The sequence below is a fragment of the Sapajus apella genome, unplaced genomic scaffold (genome assembly GCF_009761245.1).
Source record: "Sapajus apella isolate SASKATOON/1434 unplaced genomic scaffold, GSC_monkey_1.0 scaffold143, whole genome shotgun sequence".
Classification (NCBI taxonomy): domain Eukaryota; kingdom Metazoa; phylum Chordata; class Mammalia; order Primates; family Cebidae; genus Sapajus; species Sapajus apella.
Window position 1 is genome coordinate 675,836 of NW_022437083.1, and position 10,987 is coordinate 686,822.

At 45.8% G+C, this 10,987-nt stretch overlaps 1 protein-coding gene across 11 annotated transcripts in view; it reads right to left on the reverse strand.

Annotated features, from left to right (window-relative positions):
• Window positions 1-170: 170 nt before the first annotated feature.
• The window catches only part of ULK4 (unc-51 like kinase 4), a 630,679-nt gene continuing 619,862 nt past the window's right edge, over window positions 171-10,987 (reverse strand). For 8 of the 11 annotated variants that reach the window (XM_032264293.1, XM_032264291.1, XM_032264294.1 and 5 more), the window contains 2 exons: window positions 2,892-2,977; window positions 271-483 (listed from right to left, as the gene is read on the reverse strand). In XM_032264293.1, the coding sequence (XP_032120184.1) occupies window positions 420-483; window positions 2,892-2,977 (150 nt within the window). In that variant the 3' untranslated portion in view covers window positions 271-419. Of the gene's footprint in view, window positions 484-2,891; window positions 2,978-10,987 lie in introns of all 11 variants that reach the window. The other 3 variants (XR_004264542.1, XR_004264544.1, XR_004264543.1) reach the window with 3 other exon arrangements.

A 10,987-nucleotide genomic window follows, 5' to 3' on the forward strand; every position in this document is an offset into this window, starting at 1 on the left:
GTTCCCGCCTGGTCCTGCCCTTCTGCTCTTCCCGGCGGAGGAGAGGGGCTCACAGATGCCGGCAGGCTGAGGACTGTGCTTCTCATCACTGCTTCCTTACCACAGGCAGTGCCAGCCTTAGACGAGGCCCCCCTGGCCCACACACAGGGAAAGAACATTTCCAAGGACAGCTAACAAACCTGGGCTTCCCTGACGCATTCCACAGGAACCAAGGAAGTCGATTTGGAGTCGCTTTTCTGGGCCTGGGGTTAGTGAGCACTTTGGCCAGCAGGTTTTGGGTTCAGCTGACTTTTATTAGGTACAAATACAGCTGTGGGGGATGCGGCAAAGGTGTCTGGGAGCCGACCTCACTTGTGCATCCGAGGGCTGGGGCCACGGGGGGTTCCTGCTGGGTGGGCTCCTGCTCGGTGCTCTCTCGCCTAGCGTCCAACAGCTTGGAGGATTTCCAGGGCCAAGGGAGCCGCCATGCTGTCGGGAAGTGAACTGTGAGAAAAACCAAAATAGGAACACTTACAAGGCATCTCTAAGGTAAAATACACCCCTTCAAAGGGGCCAGCCTCTTCTGCACCTGAGTATTTGATGGACCAGCCACAGCGTGCTCTTGGGAGGCTGAGGCAGAAAAGCATGGCCCACAGTCCCGGTGGGGCTCAGAACTGGCCATGCCACCACCCCCGAGCTATTTCTGAGCTCCCAGCCCCGGCCACCACTCACGATCTGAGCCATCTCTGCCAGAAACACTGCCCCTGAGCCACTGAGCCACTGAGCCACTGGCAGCCAGACTCCACCAGGCCTGGGGCCCTCATGGGCCTGCCCAGCTCCCGCCTGGAGCGGCCTGTGTGTGCCAGACCCACCCCACGCATGAAGCCTCCTGCTCTTCTGTCCTTTCCAGCCAATCAGCCAGGAGCTTTCTTACTCTTGTAAGCGTGACTGCAATTAAGAGCTTAACATGGGAACTTTGTTACTGCAGCAAATGGAGACACATTTAAACCTGTCTAACCACCGTTAGCAAAGACAAGACTGACACCAGCAACCCTGGAAGTGTACAGTTAGCTTGTGGCATACTCTTGACTGCACAGAAATACAGCTGTTACCACATAAATGGCTGGGGGGGGCACTGCATAAAAGACATGGGTGGCAGTGGGACGGGCCGTGACCCGGAGACTGTGCCATGCATTCCTGCTCTGGTCATCAAAGCCCCTGTGGGACAGCAGGAATCCGTTTGAACTTGGCCCGCCCCTGGCTGACGCAGGCTAGACTAGTACGGCCATGCTGCCCACCCGCACAAAGCAGGCCCGGTGAGGCTGGCAAGGAGGGCAGAAACTGCTGGCAGAGCAGTGCTGTGGCTGAGGGCAACGCCATCCGCTCATTCTTGGCCGACAAGAAAACCATTTCTGGTTAGGCCATCTGAACGAAGTCCAAACGAGACCCCTTTGGAGGAGCAGCTTCCCACCCAACACAAGATCTGCCTGCTGTAGACGTTTCGACGCTGTAGTGCACAGAACTGAGCGTGGGGTGACAGATCACCACCTCCTGGAGCACTGGACTTTGTTTTGACACATTTGGTCCAAATTGGGGTCCAGCATGAGGATGTGCCATTTTTGGCCAAAAGGCAGTTGGGGGTCCCTACTAGGAGGCGTCCCACAGTGTAGGTGCCTGTAGAGCGACCGGGCTCTCTCCAGCTGCTGCCACACTGCACTCTCTGTGGCTCTCTCTCCGTGGCCTCTTCAGCATAAGTCTGTCTAGGTGGCTTCATAATGGCATTTTGCACAAGGCCAGGATCTGATGGCATGTGCTCGCAGGAGGCCCGTAGGCCAGTCTGGGGGTCGCCGTCCACGCCTTACATGGTAGGGGCTCAGCAAGGTGCAAAGGGGCCCTTGACAGCAAAGTCCGTCTCTCCTGCTCCTCACCTCAAGGCAAGTCATGAAGGACTTACTTGTATGGTCTACACTGAAGAGGAAAGGGGTAGGCTACCCTCCCCCCGGCCCCAATCCAGGATTAAATGAAAAAGGCTGGTTACAACTGAGCCTTCTCTGCAAACTCACCTTCTTAGCCACACTTCAGCCACTTATTTTTCTTCAAATTAATAACAAACCCAAAGTACACCAGGAAGCAGATTTCACAGAAACATGTAGTTCTAAAAACAGAATCTGCCAGGAAATGGGAGAAGCAACAGGTCCAGTGAAGGTCAGGGACCCCGTAAGAGGTGGGTCCTCCCCAGGGTGGGGAATGCTCCACTGAGCGCAGGCTCTCTGCAGGCTGGCTGGGACACTGCCTCCTGCATTCACAGCGTGTACCATGCTCCTGGGTGACAGGCCTATCCGGTCTGTTCTAGACACACTGGACAGCCACGGTGGGAGGCTGGCCTAGCCCCATGCTGTCTGCAGCTGGTGTCGAATACTCGGTTCCGTGGGGCCTCTGAGCTGCCGGCTGGGGCTGCAGAGCAGGCTAAGCTGTCACGGCTGCCCCAGCCCTGCCTGGGCCTTGAGTCCTCCGCCAGGCGGTGATGAGGACGCCCGGCTGGTGCTGATGGCGCACATGTGCACAGCCCAGGGCTGCCTTTCTCATGTGTTCCTTGCACCTCCCACTTGGTCATCCACTCGACCTCCTGGGTGCCTCAATGTGGGGTGCAGTTTCCGCTGGCCGGACTCAGACTTTCTCTCCGCCTGTGATCCCTGTGCCCCCACCTTCCCCACCGTGACGGGATTCCCAGTGGGTGGAGGGGTAGCGCTTCCCTTCCCACACGGGCAAGGGTCTTGGTGGACAGCGATGGGCCGGGAGGCGCTGGTCCCTGGTGTGGAGGGACATGGGTGGGGGAGCGGGGAGGGGAACGGCTGAGAGTGTGCTGACTTGGGGCGACCATACTGATCCACGGATCCTCCCGGCCCACTTACCCAGGCCCGGGGGCCAGCCGCTCCAGGGCCTGCAGGAGGCTGTCCGCGTTCTTGAGGCTCTCCAAGTGCTTCTCATTGGAGGTGACCTATAGACACGGGAGGGCGAAGACAGTGGTCAGCAGATGTGTCCCTGACTCGGGCCCTGTCGCTGGGCACCCAGAGTGTCAGGCCTGCATGGTGCCCTGGCTGCCTGAGGCATCGGCGGGTGGCCCTGAGCTTGTCTGTAACCCCCTGTGCCCACCCTCCCCCAAAGAGTGCTGCTGACCAAGGGGAGAGAGGCAGGACCCCGCCTGGGGAAGGCACAGGCGTCTGCTGGGGCAGGAGAAGGCCAGTTCGGGGCAGGGTGCCTCCCGCGGATCTCAGGGAAAGAACCCTGGAACCTGAACTTTCCAGTTAAAGCAAAACTCCATTGTCTGTGCTGGGGTCGGGAGGCCTGACCAGCAGCTGCGAATGCTCTGTTTCACATGGGCAAAAGGATGCCCAGAAGGTGCCTGGGGACCTGGGGGAGAGGCACAAGTAACTCAACCCCAGGAAGTGTGCCCACGCTAATCGCCGCAGTCCCGGGAGGAAAACACTTGGGCGTCCCTGACTCTGTAGCACCCATTTGCAGAATCATAAACTCTCGGGGCTGGAATAGGCTCAGGTGGGGATTTGTCCAACTCTGGCACCCAGAGACCTCACAATTCAGCCCCTCTGTAAAATGAGTCCATGAAAGGCACAGAGAGAAGGCTGTGGTTCTACTAATGGACTTGCTCTTCTGAATTCACCGTGGCCTCCCACTGTTCTCTTCATTAACATTTCTTGTAATAAACACTTGTATGGCACTTCATATTTCAGAAGCCTGCTTCCTATGTGTCAGTCACCTCATTTATTCTTCTCAACAGCCTACCTTACAAGGTAAGTATAGGTCATGTTTTATTCACGAGGTAACCAAGGCTTAGTGAAATTAAGGGGCTGCTACGGGAGTCCACATGAAACCAGACTCTCCCCACCACGAAGCTGGAACCAGGATGGCTTCAGCTGACTTTGATCATAGCAACCAAGGCTGGATTATTGTCTCCTTAGATCTGAAGAGGCTGAGCATTTTTTTTTTTTTTTTTTTTTTTTGGAGACGGAGTCTCGCTGTCACCCAGGCTGGAGTGCAGTGGCGTGATCTCAGCTCACTGCAACCTCCGCCTCCAGGGTTCAAGCAATTCTCCTGCCTCAGCCTCTTGAGTAGCTGGGATTATAGGCAGGTGCCACCAAGCCTGGCTGATTTTTGTATTTTTAGTAGAGATGGGTTTTCACCGTGTTGGCCAGGCTGGTCTCAAACTCCTGACTTCGTGATCTCCCTGCCTCAGCTCCCAAAGTGCTGGGATTACAGGCAGAGCCACCACACCTGGCCTTGAGGCTGAACAATTTTTGACCAATCAATCATGACAGAGAGGTCACGGGGTAACTAAACCTTAACATGAACTCTGGATTACATATGAATGCATTCGCACATACACTGAGATCCTCTCCCACTTCCTGAGTGTGCCGGCAAACTGCTGCCGGTTCAACTGCATCAGGTGTGATTTCTGCAAAGATTTACACCTCAGAAGAGCTGCATGTAAATTTGTTCTAAAATTGCACCCAACTTGATGTGTTCAAAAGGTTCAAAAGGCTTAAAAACGTCAGCTGTAGTTCAATTATGTCTGAAGTATACACAAACTTGCGCTGAAGGTACACTCCACATCAGGGGTCTTCAGCGAAGAGTCCCACCTGATTTTTCTCAGAGCTGCCTCAAACAGATCAGCTCACTGCCCCCGACCAGCCCTGCCATGAGACTGTGTGCAGAGGCTGCGCTCCAAGGAAATCACCCACAAGTGGCAAATACACGGCAAGACCACTTCCACCCACAAGGCTGGTTAGAAGGTGCAAATAGAAAACTACAGTGACAGTCACGTTATCAAAGGAAGAGCCCAAAACAGTATCACGTGCAGCTGACAAAGACAGACATAAACAAAGCCAACTGAAAACTATATGGTTTGGCCAATTACCTGACTCTTCTTAATAACATCAGCTGTTGTTCTGTATATAAGGATGAGTTAATTCGAAAATAAAAATTTAAAAGTATATCAATCAGAGGTTCCAGTTCTGGGTAAGACAGAGAAAACACATGACACTCTTTCTCTGGATGCAACTATCAAACATGAACAAAATCCACAGCATGGCTATTTGAGAACATGGAAAAGCAAACCGCAATAGGAAAATAGGAGAGGACACTGAATTCAAAGCACCACCAAACTGGCAGTGAGTTTATTTACCACTTCTTTCTCAGCCTGCATGCAACAAACACAAACCCCAAATGTTCTAGGAGACACTCAGCTTGAGGAATGGAGCAGGAAAATCCCCAAAACCCTACAGAGTAGATGAAACACCCCCCCAAGATGTTTTTAGCCCTTTTTTTCTCCATCCTCGTGTTCCAGGCCATTCTGTGATGGCAGCGGTGGCAGCGGTGGCAGAGGTGGCAGCAGCAGTAGCCAGCAAGAAGAGCCCCAGCCAGAACTCTGTTCTCTCTCTGTTCTCCTAGTGTTTGGCCTGGATATGGCACAATCATGGAACTTTAGGCCAGACAGAAAATGAGAAGCCCAGGGAACCAGAAAGTACTGGGAAGAGAATGAATCAAGAAGAGCCTGAGGAAGGCACTCCATAAAACGGTTTGTGAACTCCTGGCCTCACCCCCAACCTGTGTAATTCATGGAACTGATCCCAATAGCATGCCGCCGACTTGAAGAAGTGAGGTAACAGATACATCTCCACCCACATCCCAGACTGACCCCTGGGGAGGGACACACCAGACAGATGCACATAGCACTGCAAAGCCTTTGAAACTAATATGATGCTGAAATTACAATTCCAACCTGCAGCCTAAACCTAACCAGCATGAGAGCTTGCTAAAACAAAAATATCAATTTTCTCTGTAGTATTTAACAAGACAGAGTCTCATAATATAATATTTTAAATGACCAGGATATGATTCAAAATTACTTGGCAAAAGCAACCATAAAATCTCAGCTGACATGAAAAAAGACAACAGAGGACAACAAATAAAATGACGCATGTTGGAGTTATCTGACAAAGACTTCAAACTGCTATTAAAAAATGCTAAAAACAATCAATCACTAACACTCTTGAAACAAGTATTACAGTAGAATGTATCAGCAAAAAAGGAGAAGATATAAAGAAGAACCAAATAATAATTTTATAACTAAAAACACAATAACCAAAATTTAAAGTCCTGGCCAATCACAGTGGCTCAAACCTGTAATCCCAGCACTTTGGGAGGCTGAGGCAGGTAGATCACAAGGTCAGGAGATCAAGACCATCCTGGCCAACATGATGAAACCCCATCTCTACTGAAAACATAAAAATTAGCCAGGCGTGGTGGTGTGCACCTGTAGTCTCGGCTACTCAGGAGGCTAAGGCAGGAGAATTATTTGAACCTGGGAGGTGAAGGTTGCAGTGAGCTGAAATCACGCCATTGCATTCCAGCCTGAGCAAAAAGCATGAGACTCCATTTCAAAATAAATAAATAAATAAAAATTTAAGGTTCTCACTAGATGGACTCAGTAGCAGAATGGAGACAGCAAGAGGAATGAGTCAGTAAACTTAAAGATAGATCAGTAGAAATTATCCAATCTCAGCAGCACAGATTGAAAAAAAAAAAAAAAAAGACTGAGAACACAAATGAACAGCACTTCAGGGACCTATGAGACAATAACAAGAAGTTTGTATCACTGGAGTTCCAGAATGAGAGGACAGAGAATAAACTAAAACAACTGCAAAGTGTGCTGAAAGAAAGCAATCTACAGATTCAAGAAACAGCATAAACCCCAAACAAGATAAACCCAAAGAAATGCACATCCAAACCCATCAAAATCAAACCTGCTGCAGGCAAAGGATCTTGAAAGGAGGCAGAAAAAAAAATGGATACATTACTTATAGGGTAACAATAATGTGAATTACTGTGAATTTCTCACCTGAAACTACTGAAGGCAGAAGATTTTAAGGTGCTAAACACATGAAATACCAAACGAGTTATAAACCTAGAAGATATTCAGAAACGATATCATGGTTTCAAAATATTATTTAGGAATGAAGGTAAAATACAGGCATTCTCGGATGAATGAAAACTAATAGAAGCAGAGCTGCTCTAAACAATTTACTAAAGGAAATTCTTCAGAGAGAAAGGAACTAATCCAGAAGGAAACCTGAAACATCAAGAATGAAGGAAGAGCAACAAAAATGGTAAGTATAACAGGATATTATCTTTCTTTAAAAGCTGTTTGACTATAGAAAAAAATACATATAATATTGTATTGATGGAGGTTTCACTGTATGCAGTTGTAATATATAAGACAGCTGGAACATAAGATGGGGGAGGGCAACGGAACCTACACGGTGGTAAGGCTTTTATGTTCCATTTGAAGGAGTAAAATATTGTCATATGTAGACTCTGAAAGGTTAAGTATTTTATAACTCTAAGGGCAACCACTTTAAAAAATTACACAAAGAGATGTGGTAAAAAGAAAACACCCACAATAGATAAATTAAAATTTAATATTAAAAATGTTCAAATAGTGGAAAGAAAGCAGGAAAAGGAAAAGTGAGAAAATAAAAGCACTGCACCTAATTAGAAATCAAATAGAAAGGCAGACCAAGTCATAACACACCAAGAATTACATTACATGTAAATGGTCTAAATGCAGCAAGGAAGAAAGTTCCTGGATGATTTTTAGAAATGACCCAACCATATATTGTCTGTAAGAATCCTAATTCAAATATAATGAGATACTGGTTTAAAGCAAGAGGATGAAAAACAATACCATGCACACATTAATCAAAAGAAAGCTACAGTCTCTACAGTAATGTCAGCCAAAGCAGACTTCACAGCAAAGAAAATAACCAGGGATGTATTTTGATTAAAGGGTTTTATAACCAAGTAGACATAACAATAAATGTGTATACATCTAACAAAAGAAATTACACATACACAAAGCAAAAACTGATACAACTGAAAAGGAAAACAGACAAATCCACAATCATAGTTGGAAATTTCAAAACTCCTCTCATGATAGGAAATAGGATGAGGAGACAAAAATCAGAAAAGATGCAGAAAAACTGAGGAACCCCGTCCACCACCTGGATCCTATTAACATATATAGATTACTGAACCTGTCAACAACAGCGTTCGTTGTTCGTATTGCAAGAATCCAGGAATACTTACCAATGTATACAGTATTCCATGTCATAAAACATATCTTAACACACTAACACATTTAAAACCACCGAAATCATATAAAATGTATTATCTGACCATAATGGAATTAAACTGAAAATTAATAACCAAGATAACAAGAATATTTATAGTCACTTGGAATTAAACAGCACACTCCTAAATAATCCAGGGGTTAAAGAGGACATTCCAATAAAAATTAGAAAACAATCTTAGCTGAATGAAAATGACCTTGATACAACATGTCAACATCTGGAAGGGGCTAAAGCAGTGCTTAGAGGGAAATTTATAGTACTAAATACTTATTTTAGGAAAAAAGAAATGTTCCAAATCAATAATTTAAGGTTCTGCATCAAGAAACTAGGAAAAAACGGCTGCGTGCGGTGGCTCACGCCTATAATCCCAGCACTTTGAGAGCCGAGGAGGGCAGATCATTTGAGGTCAGGAGATTGAGACCAGCCTGGCCAACATGGTGAAACCCTGTCTCTACTAAAAATACAAAAACTAGCCAGGTGTGGTGGCAGGCACCTGTAATCCCAGCTACTCAGGAGGCTGAGGCAGGAGAATTGCTTGAACCCAGGAGGCAGAGGTTGCAGTGAGCAGAGATTGTGCCACTGCACTCCAGCCTGGGCAACAGAGCGAGATTCCATCTCAAAAAAAAAAAAAAAAAAAAAAAGAAACTAGGAAAAAAGAAGCAAAACAAACACAAACTGGGAAGAAATTAAGAGCAGAAATCAAGAGAACTGTGGTAAATGTAGGCCCTAAAATATCAATACTTACATTAAATGTAGATTTACCAAATGCCCCAAGTAAAAAATTAAGATTTCAAGCTTTATATAAACAAAATAAAATACATCTCATATATAATTATATGCATCAATAACATAAATTATAGCTATATACACACATACATAACTACAACACTCTCTATGTAAGTTATATGTATATTACTTATGAGAAACATATTTTAAATATAAGGGTCGCAAGACCAGGTGTGGGGGCTCACATCTGTAATCCCAGCACTCTGGGAGGCTGAGGCGGGCAGATCACCTGAGGTCAGGGGTTTGAGACCAGCCTGCCTAACATGGGGAAACCCCGTTTCTACTAAAAATACAAAAAATTAGCCAGGTGTGGTGGCACACGTGTGTAATCCCAGCTATTTGGGAGGCTACGGCAGGAGAATCGCTTGAACCCAAGAGGCTGCAGTAAGCCAAGATTGCACCAGTGCACTTCAGCTTGGGTAACAAGAGTGAAACTCCATCTCAAAAAAATAAAAATAAAAAATATATAAAAATTATATAATTTTAATACATATAAAAAATGTATATATAGCACCAAACAGTTGAAGGTTAAAGAATGGAAAAAGACATGACATGCTAACAGTAACCCAAGAAAGTTGGCATAGCTAACACCAGATAAAGCAGACTTTAATGCAGTAATCATAATGAGAGATAAGGAAGGATATTTCATATTTATAAGAAAATAAATTGGCCAGGAAGATACAGCAATTCTAAATTTCTATGCTCATAATCACAGCCTCAAAATGCATCAAACAAACAACAGTGACAGAATCAAAGTGAGAATTAGATAAACCCACCATCATGGGGAGACAGTTTTCGGTCTCTTCCAGCAATGTGCATACAAAAACCAGAGGGGAGACAGAGTACAAGAACTGACCTAACTGACATAGACAAGAAATTCACCTAAAAGCTGCAGAATACATACTCTTTTGAAGCGCATATGGAAAATTCCCAAAATGTACCACCTGCTGGGTTGTAATTCAAGTTCTGACAAATTTCAAATCTGAGAAAATATGTCAATATTTTAAACAATTCAAAATAAACAATTTCAAATCTGATAAAGTATGCCAGGATTTGTATGATAAACTATAAAATGCCGATGAAGGAAAATAAAGAAATGGCTATACTATGTTCAAGGATTGGAGGGCTGAATATAATAAAAATTTCTCCCAAAATATAGGTCTAATGAAGTTCCTATCAAAATATGAGCAGGAATCTTTTTAATGTAGAACAACTAAGTCTATTACTTCTTGACCTTTTGGCTAAGATCAAATGAAGAATAACTGACTCCAAAATTTTCATGGAAAGGCAAAGGAGCCAGAAGAGCTAAAATAATTTTGAAAGAGCAGAATCAAGTTTAAGGAGCCATACTACCCAACTTTAAGAGGTTCTACATGATCACGGCAGCCCTCACGGTGTGTACTGGCAGAAGGTCAGACACAGACAATGGAATAGACAAGGGTGCCCAGAAACAGAACTGCACAGATATTGTTAAAATTTTGACAAAGGTGCAAAGTAAATTCAAGGAGGGAAGAACGGTGTTTTGAACAAGCAGTGCTGGAACAAACGCATGTGCGCATATACGTACACCTCAACCTAGACACGTTTTACATTTTATGTAAAACGTAGTTTTAAATGGATGATGGATCTAAATATAAAATGTAAAGCTAGATAACTTCTAGAAGAAAATATAGAAGAAATTCTGTGACCTTGGGTTTGGTGATGAGTTTTTAACATAAAAACATAATCCCATAAAAAATATAAATTGGGCCGGGCGCGGTGGCTCAAGCCTGTAATCCCAGCACTTTGGGAGGCCGAGGCGGGTGGATCACGAGGTCAAGAGATCGAGACCATCCTGGTCAACATGGTGAAACCCCGTCTCTACTAAAACTACAAAAAATTAGCTGGGCATGGTGGCGCGTGCCTGTAGTCCCAGCGACTCAGGAGGCTGGGGCAGGAGAATTGCCTGAACCCAGGAGGCGGAGGTTGCGGTGAGCCGAGATCGCGCCATTGCACTCCAGCCTGGGTAACAAGAG